The sequence below is a fragment of the Rhinolophus sinicus genome, chromosome 1 (assembly GCF_057876585.1).
Source record: "Rhinolophus sinicus isolate RSI-liver-muscle chromosome 1, RSI-T2T, whole genome shotgun sequence".
Taxonomy (NCBI): domain Eukaryota; kingdom Metazoa; phylum Chordata; class Mammalia; order Chiroptera; family Rhinolophidae; genus Rhinolophus; species Rhinolophus sinicus.
The window spans coordinates 29,372,162-29,392,515 of NC_142501.1; the positions used below are offsets into that span (position 1 = coordinate 29,372,162).

The 20,354-nt window shown below is 41.8% G+C and overlaps 2 protein-coding genes across 4 annotated transcripts in view; one reads left to right on the top strand and one right to left on the bottom strand.

Annotated features, from left to right (window-relative positions):
• The window catches only part of DUSP16 (dual specificity phosphatase 16), a 151,994-nt gene that overhangs the window by 76,406 nt on the left and 55,234 nt on the right, over positions 1-20,354 (bottom strand). The window contains exons 1-2 of one of the 3 annotated variants that reach the window (XM_088798040.1): positions 1,464-1,612; positions 907-1,100 (exon numbers count right to left, since the gene is read on the bottom strand). The gene's annotated coding sequence lies outside the window, so the exon portion shown is untranslated. Of the gene's footprint in view, positions 1-906; positions 1,101-1,463; positions 1,613-16,572; positions 16,690-20,354 lie in introns of those variants that run through there. The other 2 variants (XM_019744716.3, XM_088798055.1) reach the window with 2 other exon arrangements.
• Positions 355-11,360, top strand: LOC109454267 (uncharacterized). Its single transcript, XM_088790061.1, has 5 exons — positions 355-369; positions 521-1,042; positions 1,452-1,830; positions 6,767-6,893; positions 11,166-11,360. The coding sequence occupies exons 1-5, from the start codon at positions 355-357 to the stop codon at positions 11,308-11,310; spliced, it is 1,188 nt and encodes a 395-aa protein (XP_088646187.1). The 3' UTR covers positions 11,311-11,360.

Consider the following 20,354-nt stretch of genomic DNA (forward strand, 5'->3'; position numbering starts at 1 on the left):
GGCTGGTTAGAGGTGTGCTTTCTCCAAACAACTTGAGACATCCAGGACTTTAGTATCTTTGCAGCTAACGTCTAAGAATCTTCTTTAGAATTTTGCAGTATCCATTCATTTTAAGATCTAATTATATCTTCTCAAGTCATAATAATTACCTGGTTTTTGTTGTTGTTTTGTTTTAGGAAATAAACCCAGCATCTGCAAACTTCAGTTTTGCATAAATATTTTCCTCCCTGGTGTTTTATTACGTGAAACCACACATGATAAACAGACCCTCGGTTGAATCCCTGGGCTTTATTTCTCATATTTTACGACTAGTATAAATGTAGAAGTCACTGGCGCACCGAGCCCCCCAACATCATGACTCGGGCCCCAGTATGAAAACTGAATTGTTGGTTGGTTCCTCTGGTTTAAGAAAGCAACACCGTCACCACCCAGGTGGCCTCGCTCCTTACACCAAAGGCGAATTTGGGATAATGGGAACAGTCAGGCCGGGGCCCCACTTGGCAAGCGTGTTGTGTAAGAGACGCGCCTGGAAGTGAGCAGCTTCGCCCGCGAAAGTAACGCGTTCCGCGTTGGCTGCTGCTCGCGGTGGAACCGGCCGCGGGGCCCGCAAGGACCGAGACCCCGCGCCCGGCCGCCCGCCCCCTTCCCGCTCGGGCCGGCCCCCAGCCAGGCCTACACCCCCGCTCAAACGCTCGCGCGGCTCCGGGCCGCGGTCGCCCCCACACTGCCGTCCGAAAAGGTGGCCCGGACGCCCAAGCAGGCAGAACCGGCGGGGCGAGAGCGCGGCGCCCGGCACCCGGAGTCCGGGCGCGCCGCGGAGCGTCCATGCTGCCGGCGCGGGCGGGTGTCCCGAGCCCCGCACCCTCCCGCCCGCAAGGTCCGCGCGGCCGGCCCGAGGCCACTTACTTTTGGGGCCGCCGACCTCCCGACTCCCTCTGGGGGAAACGAAAGTTGTCACGGCGTCTCCCCTCGGTTCCCCCTCGCCTCCCGGACTTGCGAGGCGCCGCCGCGGAGCCGGGAGGGCGGCTGCGCTCCCGCTCGCGTCCGTCCCGTCGCGCTCTCCGCCTGGTCTTCTTTTCACTATATTATCTGCTCCTTCTCTGAGGGGTGGGCGGGGGCGGGAGGTTTAGGAAGAGAGAAGACGTTTGCAACTTTTCTTCACTCTTTCTCTTCCACCACCCCCCCCCACCACCACCAATCAGCCTTGAAAAAACAATGTTGAAAGGGGTGAAGAAGTTAGGGAGGTGAAAGTGGGGGTCCGCGTGGGGATCGCGAAGGGGGTGGAGAGAGGTGATAATAATCGTTTAAAAACTGATTAAAGCCCCCCAAACAGTGATACACAGAAAGAGGGGGAAAAGCGGGGGGGTTGGGGTGGGGGTTGGGGGGAAAGAGAAAGAGTCGCTGGTCAGGAAACTTCAAGCGCGGATGAGGTCATTGGTTTAAAAATAAAGAGATGGCGTCACTTGAAACCAATCCCAGTGAATGAACTCAGCGGAGCCCGGGGGAAAGGAGGAGACAGGCGAGGGCAGGGCGGTGGGCGCCGGGCGGGGCTGCGCGCCCGCCCGCCCATCCCGCGGCCGCCGAAGCCCGGAGCGCGGCTCCGCGCCTCGTTCCGGCAGCGCGGGGAGGGGTCGGGTCACGTTCCGTTCCAGAGTTCGGCGACTCCCAGGCAGGTTCCGCAGGCGCCGCTGGGAGGAGCCGGGGCTGCCCGCAGAGGCGGCCCCCGCGGCCTCCGCCTTCCCGCGCGCCGGTCGCCCCCGGGCTCCCGGCCCCAGATCCCGGCCGGGGTCCTCGCCCCGGCCGCGCGCCTTCAGCGCTGCACCCCAACAGGTATTTAAGGGTTTTCCCCCTGCACCAAGACACAGCCTTTTCCATTTCCTTGGGTTGTTTCCAGCGGCCTCACCAGGGTGAAGAAACGCAAACAATGATTTGAGAGAATTACAGTCACTCTTTTAAAAGTCTGACGAATCCAAAACGCAGGGCACTGCAATCTTTTATGAAAGAAGCTACAGGTACTTTAAGAAAAATCACACTGGTGTTGCCAGCCATTCAGCTTTCTGTATGTCTGTGTCGTTGAAAGCCCCCACATGAATGTTCCTAACATTCTTTATTTTACTTTGTTTATATTTTCTTACACTTGTTTATATTTACAAATTTAAAGAGTATGAGCACCCAAAGATTCTCTTTAAAAACGTTTTCGACATCACGCAGCACAGAATCATCTTTAAATTAGACCAGAGTTTCACTCTCTTCAGAGGTGCCAAACGCTGTTGATTTAACTCCATACACTTTGTGCATTTTTTGTTTGGATTAATTAAAATAACTTTGTTTTGAGACTACATTGCACACTTTGGAAAACTAGAGACTTGAGGTGGTGACAAACCAGGACTTGGAATCACTGAACAGGACAATCGGAGCTTTATTCTAGTGTTCTTTGAGCATTTGAGCATGAAGCTGCTTCTACTGAGAAGGACTCACGTGGATATCACATAACAAAGATGTGATTAATGACGGAAAAGCACACTGCGAGTGGACTGCGCCATGAGCCAGAATTTATGTGTAGGAATAATCTAGCTCCTAAAATATTCCATTTGCAATGTACTGGATTTGGGACATTGGTCCCTTAAAGCCATCTTTGTTGTGGAGTGTCTGATTTGAACACTGCTGAAGGGATTTCTTTTTAATTTGCTCAAGAGCTGAGAAGCAGGTTTAGGATAGGTTAGAAAGAGAAACAACATCTCCCTCCATACTCCTTTTCTGCCGTTAAATCCTGCAACTAAAGTGCATTTTATTATTGCTAATCATTTAAGGTTAGTATTGGGGTAAGCCTCTGGAAACTTCCAGTCCATTTTTTGGAGGAGGAAAGGGACCCCATCTGGAGATGGGAGACCGCTGAGGACCTAAGGCAGTAAAAAAGCCTGAAGGCCATAGGTGCAGAGCCCACGTTCTGCTTCTGCCTTTGACCTCTTTAAGACTTCTGCAGAGGGGGAGCAATCTCTCCCGCTGCTCCCCGTCCTCTGTTGGCCATGAGATGTTACTGCAGCTACAATGGGATTGTGCTCAAGGAAGCCTCTAAAAATCTAACCATGGACCTACTGGTTTTAGAACAGTCTCGAGGGGGTAGTTGGAAAGGACCTGCATCTCAAATCTGCTTAGTTGGAGGAGTTAGGACTTGGGAGAAAGAAGGAAAAGAGAAAGAATCCTTGTCCTAGAGTAGAGAGCATGGATCTTGCCTGGGTGAAAGACTCCAAGAGAATTTATGGAGTACGCTTTACATGCTGCAGCTTCAGTAGCCTTACTTTTAGCGACACATCTTGAAACCTCTCTTCCCTTTCTACATCTATACAATAATTAAATTGGAGACCCTCCCATGTATGTGGTGCTATGATAGCCTTTCTTTTATGAGAGCCTTTCTTGTATATATGATCTAATTGGGGAAATAAAACATAGATTAAAACTAAATTAATAATTGAGTGGTATACAATATTGGTTAAATCAATCCAGTGGAGGAAAAGAGCAATGTGGGAGTTGTCAGGGAAGACATCTTCTGAAGAGCTTTGACCTCATCCTTGAAGTATAGTTAAGGTTTAGTTTGGGTAAAGGGGCTCAGTGAAGGGACTATTCTACCATGTTTCCCCGAAAATAAGACCTGGCCAGACCATCAGCTATAATGAGTCTTTTGGAGCAAAAATTAACATAAGCCCTGGTCCTATATTATTACATTATATGATATTTTGTTTATTATATAGTAAAATAAGACCATGTCTTATATTAATTTTTGCTCCAAAAGACGTATTAGACCTGATGGTCTGGCTAGGTCTTATTTTCGGGGACGCACAGTAAAGGGGAAATGGCAAGAGCAAAGACACAAGGTGGAAGGAATAAGGTGTATTCAGGTGAGGGATGAGTGGACCCTTCCAATAATAGAGGTTTGTATGTAGCAATTAAGAATTAGGTTAAATTTAAGAGCTTTCGAGGCACATTATAGAAGTCCGTGAATGTTAGGATGAATAGCTCATTGCTAGTCCCCAAGTTAATACCGAATGAGTTTACTTCACTAGTGTACATTTCTCCTTGTTCTACTAAAAGAGCTTCTATATACTAGTATGCTAGCAACAAACATGTGGAACCAAATTAAAAACACAATACCATTTACAGTTGCTCCAAAGAACATGAATTATTAGGTATAAATCTAACAAGCTATGCATAGGATCTGTATGCCAAAAATTATAACATGCTGACGAAAGAAATTGAAGAAGACTTAAATAATTGAAGCAACTTACTGTATTCATGGATTAGAAGAAGCAATATAGTAATGTCAGTTCTTCCCAAATTGATCTATAGATTTAACACAATTCCTATCAAAATCCCGACAAGGTTTTTTCCTAGGCATAGACAAACTTGCTTAACCTAAAACTGCTTCCAGCATGTTTAAAGGGATGAGTGAATGCTAGATTCCCCAAAGGCAGACAAAGCTCATATACCTAAGTTACCAGCAAAGCAGGGGCTCCAAAGTCTTAAATCAGATAATTAATCTACAAAGAAGCTATTTTCACTTCAGTACATGTAAGTGTATGGTTGGTTTAATATTGGTTTTAGTTAGAGTTAAACATGGGGGAGGAGCACCAACATTTTTAGTTAGAATTAAATATGGAGGAAAAGCACCATAATCTTTAGTTTTTAGACCCTCTTAAGGTCTTAATCCATCCCTGGCTGAAGTGTAATCATTCACTCAACAATTGGTAACTGAGTGCCTAATGCCAGTATCTGCAGGCACTGCCTGGCTCTGAGAATACGGTTATAAATAAGAGGCAAGGCCCATAAATAAGAGGCAAGTCCCCTTCCCTCATGGAACTAACATTCTGGCCAGGAGAGAAGACAATAAACAAATGAACAAAAACAACGGTCAGTACTATAACGAGATGGACTATATAGGGGGAAAACCGGGTGATGTGCTAGCATATGATTTGAGGGTAGGGGCAAAGGTGGTTGGGGGACACCTGTATGGGAGGGGGGACATTTTAACTGAGGCCTGAAGGATGGCAACCAGGAGAGTGGGCTGAGCAGAAGAAACAGGTCACTCAGACTCTTAAGCAGAGAGAGGACTTGGAGAGAGTTGGTGTGTTCCAGAGCAAAAGGGTGGCCAGTGGGGCTCACAAGTATAAAGTGAGGGTGGGCATGAGCCAAAATATGTAGAACCTTAAAATGCATGGTAAGGAGTTTGCATTCTATTCTAAAGACTTGAGCAAGTACGTGTAATAGTATAGTTTTGAAAAGAGAGTTTTAATAATATTCTATAAATATTTAATTTAGTAGCACCCTTTTCCAATATGAAGGAAGCATTTTTTTTTTAAGTGTGTTTTTCCAGGACCCATCAGCTCCAAGTCAAGTAGTTGTTTCAGTCTAGTTGTGCAGGGCGCAGCTCACAGTGGCCCATGTGGGGCTCGAACCGGCAACCTTGTTGTTAAGAGCACTGCGCTCTAACCAACTGAGCTAACTGCTGCCCCATGAAGGAAGCATTTTTGATAATTTATTTACTCTCCAGGGATCCCTTTAATGTCCCCAAATCAAATGTTCTTAGCCTAGAATTCATGGTTGCCTAGGGAGTACATAGTAGGCTTCAGAGGGTCTAGGAGCCCCCTAAAAAGTGCATATATGCTTATGTGTTTTCCTGGAGTAGGTCCCTAGCTTTCAACAGATTTTCAAAGGATTTTGTCACAGACACACACACACACTCAAAACGAATATGACCTACTTTACGTTTAAGTCTTGGATGTGCTTTTTGGATCGTAGTTGCTGCTATTCTCCTAGGGCTCACAGCACCATACAAACGAATCACAGTTCTGGAAAGAGGCAAGTTCTGCCTCAAAGAGGTGACACTATGTTGAAGGAGAACAACAGGTAGTTGCAGCAGAATAGGAGGAATATTCTAAGAGTTTACCTCCAAAGGAATTTCATGGAAAGAAAATTTTACCTACCTAATGTGAGAACTGGAAGATATTTAAGACATTACCTGGTACCATCCCAGTCACTTTACATATAAGAAAGGTAAAGGCCCAAAGAGGTTAAGTAGCTTGCCCAAGGAAACACAGCTACTTAGAGACTAAACTTGGATTGGAAACATCTCCCAAGGCTCATCTGTGCTCCTCATCTAAAGAAACTGGACCAAATACAGTGCTTAAAAGTTTCATAGGAATTAAATGTTTAATTCATTTAATTCAACTAAACAAACACATGCTCATTCCTAAGGAAATGGAAGGAAAGTGGGAGGTAAAAGGGTTCAAAAACATATCAAATCCCAGCTCTGAAAGTGATGAAAAAAATCTCAATGTAAAATTAAGACATATAACCAAGAAGAAGCAAATAGCAATAACACTGTGTTGTAAGTGTACAACTGATTTTTCTGTGGCAAGTATGTAAATAGGTACAATGTTATAAACACTAGATGATTTTTCACTTATCAATTTGGCCAAGATTTAAAAAATAGCTAATCCTAGGGTTGGGTCAAGAGTGTGGAGACACTCTCAATACCACTGATAAGAGTATAAATTGGTGCAACAATTCTGCAGGGCAACTTGGCAATGTTTTCAAAAGTCTTTAAAACGCATACTCAACAACTCCACTTTAAGAATTTATCTTAAGAAATACTAGTACTATTTTTCCAAAGACATATAAATAAGGATGTTAATCATAATTTAAAATAATAGCTAACATTTATTGAAAATTACATCATTTAATCCTCACAACTATTACCTCCCTTTTACAGTAACTTGCTCAAGGTCGCACAGTAAATGGAAGAGCTGGGATTTGAATAACATGCACTACACATCTAATCAGCATCAAGATCATGGAGGCCTTGTAAGCTATGACAAAGGGCTTAAACTTTATTCAAGGTAAGCGATGGGGGAGTCAATGAAAGATTTTACGCAGGAGAGATGACAGGATCAGATCTGCGTTTTGCTATGTAAAGAATGGTTTGGTGGAGAGGACATAAGCAAGATAAGAGGCACTTGTACAAGTCAGAGAATTAAATATAAATGGATATATAAGACAGATTCAAGAGATTTAAAAACTCAGACCAAAGGATCTTGTGACTGGTGTGATCTGAGCTGTTAAGGGGGAAGGCTGTATCAATGGGTCGATAATGGTGCTACTTTCTATGTCTAAGGGAAAGGTGGGGAGTTGCATTTTAAGCATGTTAACTTCAAGATGCCTATGGAACCTCAAGAGGAATAGACTGTTGCATTTATGGGTCTGAAGCTCACAGGCCATATCTGGAAGGGGATAAAGATTTGGGATCCATTTGCCATATTTAGTTGCAGTCATAGCTAGTGGATGAGATCATACAGGGAGAGTGTGAGAAAAAAGGTGCTGGATACCAAGGGAATACTGATGTGTAGGAAAGAAGCGATCCAAAAAACGCTTAAAGGGAGGCTGAGAATGAGAAACTAGAGAAGTAAAAAGAAAAGCAGTGAACATTGATGTTACAGAAAGTCAAGAAAAGAGAGTTTCAAGTAGGGAAAGAGTGTGTTTCCCGCGAGTTAATGCTCAGAGAAACCCCATGAGATAAGGTCTAAAAATGTCTTTCTTTGATTTAGTAATAGTGACAGTGGAGAGGGTGGTTTAACTGAAAACAGTCTTGCCAGAGGCAAGATTGAGGTGAGTTGAAAAGGGAATAAGAAGGAAGAAAATGGAAACACTGGAATAGAAACTACTCTTTCAAATAGCTTGACTGTTAGGAGAAAAAAACAGATGATACCGAGCTACAGACAGATGTAGGACATTTAAACCCTGCAAAGAACCTAATGTCCTGATAACCATACTGTTTATTTGGTTTGTTTTAATCAAACAATTCATGACAAACAGGTATTAGAGAAATACTCTGAGAAATGCAAATTTCTCAGTTGCAATCTCAAGAAAGTTGCAGATGGAGTTTTGTTATCTACAGCCCAAACTTTATTTTCAATATTATGTAGAATACACATTTGGGTTTTTTGTCTGGGTTGTTTTCACAAGTCTCTTAATAACAGTGAAATAGAATATTAAGGATAAAAGAATTATCATTTCTAACGTCAGATGTATTTAGCTTTCAAAAAGTTGAAAATTTCTTTTATAACCAGAAAAAAAATGATGACAGTAATAGGAGGGAAAGGAAACAAAAGGCTAAAAAATATTTGTGAATTGTACTTCCTTTCATTTGACTCTGAAGGGAAATAATTGGGATGAATACAGTGATTCCTTTTTTCCTCTGATATAAAGAAGATTAAAAAAAAATGGTGTCTGCCTTTGAAGGCCAGGGATTTTTAGGTGATTTTTACATTTTCCAAGTAAAGATGGGTCTCAATGCGCTTAGTTTTAAAATTTTCAGTGGCTTCCTGGACTAACGGTGACAACATTCAGTAACAACATTCATGTTTATAAATGTAAACATTTACCTTTAGGAAAAGTCTTTAACAAGTAACTGAACCTCTTATTCAATGTTGATTAAACAGCAAGATAGGATACTCTGACTATATAGCAAAATAATATTTTGATTAAAAAGTTCTTTTAAAATGTATGTAAAGTCAGTTAATGTATTGAAAAAAAAGGTCTAGTCCTTTTTAGGTCATTGAATTTTAGGAATATCTGAAACCACTACTATAAAGAAATTAAATGGAATTTTAAAATTAACCAATATCACCATGTTAAATATACAACAATCAGCTCTTTTGTACTGGTATATACTGAGTTTTTAACTTTCATAACAATCCTAAGAGTTAGGTATATTATGGTCTCTTCTATTTTACAGTGGAGGAAATTGAGGCTGAGAAAGGTTAAGGAGATAGCCCAAAGACACCCCATAGCTAGGAAATACACAGATTAAAACTCAAACACTGGTTTTCCCACAGGATAAACATAAATACAAAATATAATTCAAAATAACATCATAAGCAATGCCACTATTTTGGAATGTACTTCTGTGGTTATTGGTCCAGCTTGCTCAGACATGTGCTATAAAAGTTGGGGGGGAAAAGGAGAGCTCTCTGAGCTGGGGCAGAATAGTCAGTGAGCTACAAATTCTAGCTCTGCCACATACTGGCTATGTGACTTGAGGGACACTTAGTTTCCTCTTCTATAAAATGGTGATTAATTCCAGTCATCCAGAGCTGTTGTGAGGTTCAAATGAATACCAAGTAAAGCACCATATATAGTGCATAGCCCACATGGTAAATACTCACTACATACTGAGTCCTTCCTTTTTAGGAAGGCTGTATGTAGAACTGACTTCGATCTTGAACAATAGATTGAATTGGGATATTAAAAGAGAATGGGGAAGCTCATTCCAGGAAGGGAAAACACACAGTCAGAGACACGGCAGAGAAAGAGTGTTTAAAATAGTTTAACTGAAGCAGAACATTTGTATTGAATAGTATATAATAAGCCTGGAAAGCAGTTTGAGGCCAGATTACATAGGGCCTCAGCCAAAGAATTTAGCTTTTACATTGTAAGTAGCAGAGGATGGTGGAAATTTTGGGTTCTTTTTAAAATTATTCTTTACTGGCCTTATTTTCTATTATAAAGCAATACACGTGCATTGCTAAACGTCTGTAAATTACAGAAAAGTGTAAAGTAGAAAACATAAATTGTCTTGTTCAATGGTTACCTTGGAGGAGAGAGAAATTTTTTTTTACTGCTAAATCCTTTTGGCAGTATTTTGATTCAGTTTTTCTTTTACCATGTACATTTATTTTAATACTAACAATGAAGTTTATAAATGCATGGAAAACACAAAGCACAGTTATATAACTGTGTTCTTATGCAAGGATTTGCCTCCAAAAAGTGGAATTGCATATTTGGGATGGTCAAATAACCAGTGACAGCTCCTCAATGCTGGAAAAATGAAGTTAGAGCTACACACTTACGGGGTACAGTGTTTGCTTATCTTTATTGTATTAATATATCTTGTATTGTAATTTAAACCTATAGTTGTAGTATTTTTTCCTTTCAATTTTAATATAATGAAATTATTTAATTAAAAAAGTGTTGCTACCATTACACTGTCCAAAGACAACCTCTGGGGACATTTGGTACACGTTTTTTCAGTTGAAAGATTGGACTTAGACATGGGTGGGATAAGAATGTTATTTTGGGTGGCTTAGTTTGACCAAAGCCTATTAGATCTAAGTAAGAGGATCATGGAACAAGATCGACCATATTGGCCTATTGAAACAATTCAGGCATAAGTCAAAAAGGGCCAAGACTGGTACAGTGGTAACGGACATGGAAAGAAAACGGTAAATGCAATGAATAGTACAGAGGGAAAATTGAGAGGACTTGGTGATTGATGACTTATGGAGGATGAAAGGGATGAGTAATGAAAGATGATGCTAAGGTGTCCCCTTTGGCAATTTATATAAGCTTCAATTTCCTCATCTTTAAGATGGAGCTAATAATTGTACCTTCCTCATAGGGTTGTTGGGAGGATTAAATGGATGATGTCTAAAACGCTTAGCACAATAACTAGAATATATTCTCAGTGTTAGCTGTTATTGTTTGTATAGCTGTTCAATCTAGATGACTGGGTTAATAACAAAATTCTTTAAAAAGAAAGGAAATAGGGTGGAGGGCTGATTGAGGTGAGGGAAGTGGGGTTGAGCTATATTGAAGACATGTCAAATTTAGACTTAGGGATAGTTAGTTTAAAACGTTCAGCAAGATGCCATCACTGGCAAGTGATGTTTTTGGCAAGAGATACATTCTAGGAAGACTCTGTATTCATGAGAAGCAGACATGTGGAGAGTAGATACTCACTGTAAAGTATTATCCGCACCTCTCCCACAACCTTCATTTATTAGTAGAAATTACCCTAACTAATGAGCAATCCCTACACATGTTGACTTCCTGGCTGAATGGCCCCTCTGGTAGGACAGATATCAAAATAGTGAAGCACCTACTTACTATTGTCTGATTTCAGAAATACGAACTCTCTAAGCTTGTTTTCTTTTTTACAAAATGTAGTAGTAAAAATTTCCATCTCATAGGGTTGATGGGAGGACTAAATGAGAGTATTTAAGTGAAATCCTTTATTAAATAAAAGATATGATATAAATACCAAATATGGCTATTAATCCTGTCTCTTTTGGAGGTTATGATTTGTATTTATATTTCTTCTCCATCCTGTACAGGCCCAAACGTGAGACGCACTCTTTACTAATTGCTAATCACTGCCTCCTTGATATTGGTCTTCAGCCTCTCCCTGTCTCTCAGTCCCTTTGGGAACTTTGTTACCCGTGCTGGTGTGAAATCCCAGACTGCAGGCACCATTTCTGAGGCAAGATGGTCTGTCAGCCTATGTTTGGAGAGACCCTCTGTATTAGATTTCTATTGCTGCTATAAATAAATTATTACAAACTTAGAGTCTGAAAACAACACAAATTTATTATCTTATACTCCTGGAATTCAGACATCTAAAATGGGTTTCACTGGGCTAAAGTCAAGGTATCAGCAGGGCTGAGTTCCCTTCTGGATGCTCTAGGGGAAAATCCATTTTCTTGCCCTTTCCAGTTTAGAGGCTGCCACATTCCTTGGTTCATGGTCCATTCTTCCATCTTCAAAGCTAACAACAATGGGTTGAGTTCTTCTCCCACCTCTAACCCTCTCTCCGGTTCTCCTCCGCCCTTCTCTTCCCTATTAAGGACCCTTGAGATGACACTGCGCCCACCTGGATAATCCAGAATAATCCCCCTTTATTAACATCTGCTAACTTAATCCCCCTTTATTAACATCATTAACTTTAATTCCTTTTGCATCTTTGCTCCCCGCCCCTTGCCATGTAGCCTGCCATTGACAGGTTCTGAGGATTAGAATAAAGACTTTGAGGGACCATTATTCTGCCTACCACACCTACCACAAAGGCACCTTCAGTGAGGTTTGCCCTTGCTTTGCCCCTCTGCCTTGTAAGTCCTGCCTGGTTCACCAAATGATGAACCATCAATCACAATTTGGTAACTGTAATAGTCACAACTAGGAGGTATTTCATGCTGAGTTTTCTTCTGGTCTAATCCTGGTTCTTCTCCATGTTTAGAGATATATTTGCAACCAAACACAATGAATATTAACTAACTAAAAATTTAAAAAGAAATAATGATCCCAGTAAATATTCTCTCACATGGGAAAGAAAGGATTGTTATCAAGCACTAATTTTTACAAATGATGTGACCATCCATTTCATTCCTTTTTCTTTTTTTAAGTGAAAACTTCTTATTTATTTATTTATTTATTTATTTATTTATTTATTTTTAAGGAGGGCGCAGCCCACAGTGGCCCATGCGGGGATCAAACCAGCAACGTTGGTGCTACCACGCTCTAACCAACTGAGCTAACTGGCCACCCCTCCATTTCATTTCTGAGACTGAACCACCCACAAGTCCACCATGATCATTACCAATTTATTTCTTTAATGGAACTTTAACAGCAGTGTTTTCATTTTAGCTCCAATTGATGATTAATGGAAAGAAGGGTATGTCTTAAGAAAAACAGGTGAAAAATATCAGGTTGAAAGCAAAGCGTGTAAATATATCAGAGACTGGAATTTTTTTTAAAGGGGTAAAAGGCCATCAGTACTATTTTAGGAGTAGCAGGAGTTCAAACACTGTAGTTAGAAACAGATAAAACCTCAATACCTTTGAATTTCACTCTGAAATTCAGTAGTCCTGTCTTCTAATTCCTTTATTTCTGAGGCATATAAATGTGCTCAAAATAAATTGGTCCAAATCCCCAGTGAAGTTAATTTAAAAATTTTTTAATGGTTAATCCTAACTTTCTAGTAGGTAGGAGGCTAGCTTCAGCATGTGATTGGAAGAATATCTAGCTTGAAAAACAGGAGAGGCTAGCACTTAATTTTTTTATTTTATTTTTTTATGACTTTGGGCAGGACACTCAAGAGAAGGAAAGGAGAGAGAGCCAACAAATATTGAGCATGTCTTATTGTCAAACACCGTGTTTACATACATTAACCTACTTAATTCTCACTACAACCCCAGTAGGTAGGCATCGTTACCCCATATTAAAAATGAGGAAATTGAGGCTCCTCGATGTGAAGAGACTCTCCCAAATCACACAGCTAAAAAGTGGCAGCACTGGGATTAGAGTCCAATTCTGCCTGACTCCAAAATCCACACACCCTCCCTCTACCACCCTCAACTGTTCATTCCTGAGCCCCAAGTTTGCTCATCTACAAAATAAAGGAGTTGAGTCAATCTCTGACGCCCCTCACAGCTCTCTCACTGTATGGCCTTCAGTGGCTGGGGAGAGAAAGGGGAATCCGGAAGGGGTCTCGGGCACTAGGGCAGATCACCTCTCTCCTACGTGGGAAAGCACTGGGACTTTGTGTCCTATCTGAACTGTCTTGACTCCCTGACCTATGACAGGAAGCCACTATTACTGACAACACCGCAAAGGATAATGGGACTCCCAATGCCCACCACTTCCAAAAGAAACAGGTCTTCTAATTCTCCTTTGTGGCATCACCTTTTATGAATTCACATTTCCAAAAACAAATCATCAACACTTACTATTGAGAATCTTGTTGTGCCCAACACTGAGTTAAACTGTACTGAGAGGCTCCGCAGGCAAAGAAGTTTAAGCGATAGTCTGCATTCTCAGAACTTAAAACTAGCTAAGGGGACACAACTAACACACAGAGATATTTTTAGAAGACAATGTGTAATGCAGGACTGAACTGTGTAGTCTAGACAATATCTACTACAGGAGTCCGGAGACAGGGGAGATGAACATAGGCTGCAGGACTCAGAGGAGGCTTTGTGAGAACTGGGGCAAAGACTGTGTTCTGTACCTTGCATCTGGACTAGTCTTTCTTGGTCTTCACTGTAATTGTGAAATCCTGGTATCAACCTTTCACATAGTTCAAACATTTTCAGTTTGGAGGCTGCAGTGATGTCCCTCCTATCACGTCATCTGAATGCCACTTCATCTTTATTGGTACATAAGGGAGGGGTAAAACCCCACTGGTATGCAAACACCGTCATGGAGACTTGCTTCAAGCCATGGGAAGTTTCATGCAAAACCAGTTTCTCAATAGGGCAAATGTTGTGTAAAGGTGTAAGAAGCTTGAGAAACTAGTTAAAGGCAAAGCCTGTCACAGCAAGAACCACATTTGAATGGGGACACTTTCTTGTCTGTGTTAGTTATGGTCTGCTTCGAGCCCCTCGGCTGTGGAGACCTCCATCCTTAAGCATTCTCCAACACTTTGGCCCAGAGGCCATAGGACCTTGTCCCATTCAGCAGGAACTCCTTACCCCTCACCCCCCTCATCTGCCCACCCTCATGTGCCACTCTATTGATAAGAGACTCTAGGTCTGAAAATTTGTTTTAGATTTCTGGGTCCTTCCTCACCTTCAAGCAACAAAGTGTGTTTCCCTTTCTCCAAATTCCACCCCAAATATAATATGAGCATATCCCAAGAGATAGTCTGGTAGGTTGATAAGGTAGTCTAGTAGATTAAATATTCACCATATTTACTGTGTATTCTGAAACAATGTTAGACGGGAATATCTTCCCAACTAGTTGAAGACATAAAATGAATACACAGGAAACAGCATCTAAGTGATATCAGATACTAAATCAACGGTAATTGGTTGAGAAAAATGAGAAATCACTAAGTACAGAAGTAATGAGGGAAAGTTTCATGGAGGCAGGATTTAGGATAGATCTTAAGTAATGGGAAGAATTTGGATAGGCAGAGAAGAGAAATTATGACATTGTAGAAAAGAGAAATACCATAACCAAAGACAAGAAAAGTAGATGAGATTTTAATGGAAAGCCAAGGTGGTCAGCCTGTCTAGAGAAAGAGTGGCACAAAAATGTGCATAGCAAGAATTAGTGGGAAATGAGACCATACGGATAAGATGAATTCATTAACAAACTTAGCAAACATTATTCAGTGCTGATTAGCTGTCAAGCAATAGGTCTCTTGCACATAATAATAATAATAATAATAGCTTACGCCTATTACAGCTTACAATGTGCCAGGCATATATTAAGCACTTTACATATATTATTTAATTATCATTACAGACCTAGGAGGTATGCACTGTTGTATCTCTATTTTACAGATGAAAAAGATGAAGCCCAGAGAGGTTCAGGAACTTGCTCCGGGTCACATAGTTATTGAGTGGAAAAGTCTGGATCTGAACCAACGGAGTAAGTTCAAATGTGGGTTCCGAGCACAATGCTAACCTGCCTCCACACATATTTATCTCTTTACATCTTCATAAAATTCCCTGTCATATAGGTATTTTTATCCCCATTTTGCAAATGGGTATGCAAGGCTCCCAGAATCAGTAAATTGTGCAAGGTTCTGCTGAGAACAAAGCTCGGATCTGAAAGCAGGTCCACTAATTCCAAGTTCATGAAACTTCCCCTTAAAATACAGCTGCCTGGCATATGGATTTTCTAGAATGGGATCAAATTAGGGAAAACTTTAAGAGCCTGATAAGGACAAGAAGCCTATACGATAGAAATGGGAAAGACCTTCCGGGTTTCGAACGGATGTGACTTGATTAGTGAAGATAGGTCTAGGCCTGGCATCGGCCTGGCACAGGGAATCCAATCAGGGAAGAATGGACACAGCACCAGATGATATTTGAGGTGGGCATGGGGGTGGGAGGGAGGGGCGGGAACAATGACCAGTATTTGAAGGAAAATCTGATTGTTCTTGGGGACCGAATGGCTAAGGGTAATAAAAAGGAGATTAAATCCAAGCGGACTTTGCTTCTCCTCCAAATGACTTAATGGACTAGTAAGGGACTCAAAGATTATAAGAGCAGCTGGTTTGTGGCAAAAAAATGAAGGTTGCTTTTGGACATGTTGCAATCTGTTTGGCAGAACAATGACTGGCACATTCCAGAGGAAATGGCCAGCACACGGTCAGGGGTGTGGGATCGGAGCTCAGGTAGAGAGCAGAGGCTGTCAGTTCTATCTGACAAAGAAGCTCTGCAGGATCACGGAAGGGGCAGACTAGTCCCATCCCAGGGAAAATAGTTTTCTCATTGTGAGAATGAGCCAGGAGTCATCAGAGAACAAAAATGCAGTGTAACAAAAGAAAGCAGGCCCAAGGGCAAGCCACAGGTCTGGACAAGTGGTTAGGGCCAAGGCAGAGATAAAAATTAAAGAGACAGAGCAGCAAGTGTGATCTCACCCATATCAAAGGAGAAATGACCACTGAATAATTTCCGGTCCTGCTTCTGGTATTTTGGGATGTTCTATTGCAAAAGTCAAACCCAGCATAACCTTTCAGTCCCTACAGTCTGAACCCTACAGAATAATCAAGAATCTTGGTAGCAGGGAACACACACTCTACATCAGGATAGGGAGAGAACTGAAGTAATCAAAAAATACTTCTCCACTGAACTATATATTTAAAAATCGTCGCAATGGTAAAACTCATGTATATTGTACCACAGTTTAAAAAAAAAAAAAAAAAAGGAAGACCTCTCCCCTGAAAATATAAATGTCTATGAATCCCACAAAAATCTCCAAAGGCCCATCGAACTTAGCATCTCTTGGACTTACCCCTTTTGGTCCAAGATCTTGGTTTCCTTCCCAAGTTGGTGGCTGTGCTGCTGAGGTGATAAAGGTACTAAGGAGCCGGGGATGCCAAAGCTACCTAGCTGGCATGTCCTTTCCAACCTGGAAAGAGAATGGGATTGTCAATTGAGGCTAATGTGCAGTGGAAACTCCTCTTCTGGCCTTTCTGCTACCTCTGTCCTTTTTCCAGAACATTGAGAATGTGATCCATTGGTCATAGCCCCACCCTCTGTGACCTCTTCTGCCTGACCGAGTTAAGAATGAGACACAGAACAACTCAGCCAGTACCTGGGAGGGACTAACCTGGGGCAGGAACCTGGGAGTCGTGTGATTTCAGTTCTTGCTTATTGCTCTTCACAAACATCCTTTGAAGGTTCTAGGGTACTTCTAAGTGGCTTGATGGAGATCACCTCCCAGCCTATATACAGTTCCTTTCCTGCACAGTATATAATTTGTTCCTAGGTCTCTTCCATAAACCAGGGGAGTCTAAAGGGACTCCTACACTCGAAAGTAGCTAGATGGGGTTCTTCCTCATTTTACAAGTGAGGGAACGGGTCCAGGGTTGTTGAGTGACTTACCAAGGGCATACACACACCTGGTTACTGCAGAACAAGAAGGACACACAGGCTTTCTGATCCACTCTCTAAATCTCTTTTAGCTAGACAAAGAGATTCCAGCTGATATATTTGGAATTGTATTTTTATTTAAGTTTTGCTTTTCCCGTGATTGGTCTCTTTTACTGCCTCTTTCTCAGAAGATGTTTAAAATGCCTGAAAATGCCAGCTTAGGCATCCAGAAGAGAATGGTAGCAGCACTGATGGAGGGAGGAAGCTCGCTGGTTACCCACAAAACCATCACAGACTGCCTGTTATGCTGTGGCTAAAACTTGGATCCATGCCCTCCCTCAGCCCGTGTACAGCAGAGCCTAGTAAGGGGGCCCTGTGAACTAGGACTCTCTAGTCCGTTCTGTCATTGCCCTATGTTGACCTTGATCTCTGCCTCTGAAATCCTTGATTCCCAATGTCAAAAGTCAGCTAGTTGACTTGGGAGGGCCCCTCCATGGCTATGGCAAGAGAGAAGAATGACAGAACAGCTCACCATAAACATGGGTATCAGGCAAACTTCAGGAAAAACTGGTTGCTCAAGCTTGCCACCTCAAGAGAAACAGTTTTGTGTAAAGCTTGACATGGTGCGAAATAGGCATACGTAAGTTTGTTCCATTGCCACACTTATCTGGGGAGGTATCTGTGGGTCACTTCAGCACACAGGAAGATCCGCCGCCCCCAAGATCATTTCAGCTGTAAAGTCAACCAGATGAAAATGGATTGTCTGTGTTCATCCAGCCTATGTATCTTTTCTATGGTCATGTCCTGAAAATGTAGGCATTCGGGTTTAGCCCTTTCAGGTCCTAGTCGTGCTCTTACAAAATCATAGACCTAGATGGTACTTGGAAGTCGTCTAATCCAGCCCCTAATATTACAGGTGAGGAAACAGAAGTTTCCCGTTATTATACTTCTAGTACACCACTGAAGATTACACTCATTTCGTTACAACCAAAATTACACTGTTGGCTCCATGGAGATGATGGTTAACCTAAAACCCATGGCATTTTTCATACAAACCACTGCTCAGCTACATTTTTCCCATCCCAGGTTTATACCATTCATTTCCTAAAATTTTGTTTAGGAGTTTACATTTTCCCTTTCCATTCCATTTTGCTAGTTTTAACTCCATATTCCAGTCTATAATTTGAGTTGTATTTGATTTAAGCTTTTTTAAGTGTGCTGGGGAAGGGGAAGATCGTAACTAAGATGCACTTTGCAGTGTGCTTGCTATCGCCTATTTAATAGCTCACCTGTTCTAAATAAAACAATAAAAAGCATTTAATTTGGAATTCCCCAGCCTAATTTTTCAGATCCTTAAGGGAGGTGGCTAACTTTTCCGCCTTGGTATATATGCAGGCACTCTAGAATGGGCTTTTCCTCCACAGCACTGAAGAATATTCTCAGAGCTTGTCTCATCCGCGGAACTTGGTGCCTGGGGTAATGTGGCGAAAGGCCACCCTCTAAACTGCAGAGTCAAGAGGTCTTTTTTATGTCCATTTTGATGTACCATTTAATTGTTTGTTTGCCTTTAGCCATGACAGCTAGAGGACTCAAGAGATTTAAGAGAGGGGAGGAAAGAAAGGAAGGATGTCCTAATCTCTCTTGTACTCAAAAAGATATGTGCTGTATGCAAAAGGAGAACCAACTTGAGTGAATTATTTGTGATGACTTTATATATTGTAAATAGCCAGAAACCTAGGCGTTACCTCTGACTTCTTCCTCTCCTTCATCCCCCACATCTAATAATAAGAATGGCTAACATTTATCAGGCACTTACTATGTGCCAGATACTGTGCTAAGATACTTGATAAGCCTGACTAATTTAATCCTCACAAGAAGTATTATGATTTTACAGATGAGAAGACTGGCACTTTTAAGAAATTAAATTCCTTGCTTGCACTCATATATCTAGGAATGGTGGGTCCAGATTCACACCCAGGTTATTGTGACTCCAGAGCCCAAAAGCTGACCCACCATAAGTTTAGTCTCGGTTCTCGGGGAAAGCCGTCAGACCGTGATGTAGGTCTGACCTTACGAATCACAGAAGAAAGGAAGGAAGGGAGGAAGGGTTGGTTGGAAGGTTAGTTGAGTGGAAGAATCTTTGATTGTAGTGCAGTTCTAAGAAAGTTCAGCAAAGCTGATGAAACATCTTGGAGCTGAAGTTGCTCATCCGAGAAGTCCCGCATTTCCCAGAGGTGGGCCTGCCTTAGTATCCTTCCCACACTCCGTCATGAAGCAACCCGGGGGAAGCATGACCTTAGCAAGGAGTAGTGATGGATTTCAGAGCACAAAAACTGGGATTATCAGTTGTAACCCTTTCTGAGAGATACATTTTCATTGCTGCCACAGTATGCTCCATTATCTCTTCAAACAAATCTGCTGATTTTTTTCTTCAACAGATGTCTGTACTTACTGCCCTAGTTCAAGCCTCTGTCATTGCTCACCTAGACAATTCCAATAATGCTTTTACTTATTTCCCTGCTTCCAGTCTCCATGCCCGTAAAATGATTTCCTGCAACACTACCAGGATGATCTTTCTAATATGTAAACCCAACTATGTCATCACCTAGTGTAAGGAGATAGGTCAGTGGAGACTTCTTTTTGTCAATCTTAGAATCAGTATGATGATCCTCGAGCATATAAATCACAAGAATCACACCAGCTTTCATTGGTTAGGTTAATTTCAAAATTGCCTTGTATTCTTTTTGGTGAGGTCATCATTATGATTTACCGTATGTCATTCATCTGCTTAAAAACCCTTCAAACGTCTGTAAGATAAAACCCAAACTTTTGCTCATGGTATACCAGCACCCCCAGGACCCAGCCACTCCCTGCTTCTCCAACACCATCCCTGCCACTCCGGGTATTTAATACTCCAGGGATATCTCAGTAATGAATTACTTGTAGCTCCTGCTGAGCTGTATCATATCTCCATGCCTTTGTTTATACTCTTCCTTCTACCTGGAATGCTGTTTTCTCTTCTCCTCCCCCTTATGTGCCTATCTGAATCCCATTCTAGGTTGCCTCAGCTGCCACCTCCTTGGGGAAGCTTTCCATGATTCGTACACACCCCAATTCAAAGATCATTTAGTCTAGTCTCTAGCCCAATTCAGAAAGTCTATTGAAGGCACCCAGACGGGAGGTCATCAAAGGAAAAGCGCA

Excerpts from the sequence above, each read along its gene's own strand:
- LOC109454267 (XM_088790061.1), top strand. Across the intron at positions 1,043-1,451 it reads GCGGCTGCGCTCCCGCTCGC|AGATGGCGTCACTTGAAACC; the intron begins GTCCGTCCCGTC and ends TTAAAAATAAAG. Across the intron at positions 1,831-6,766 it reads TCAGCGCTGCACCCCAACAG|TAACTTGCTCAAGGTCGCAC; the intron begins GTATTTAAGGGT and ends TCCCTTTTACAG.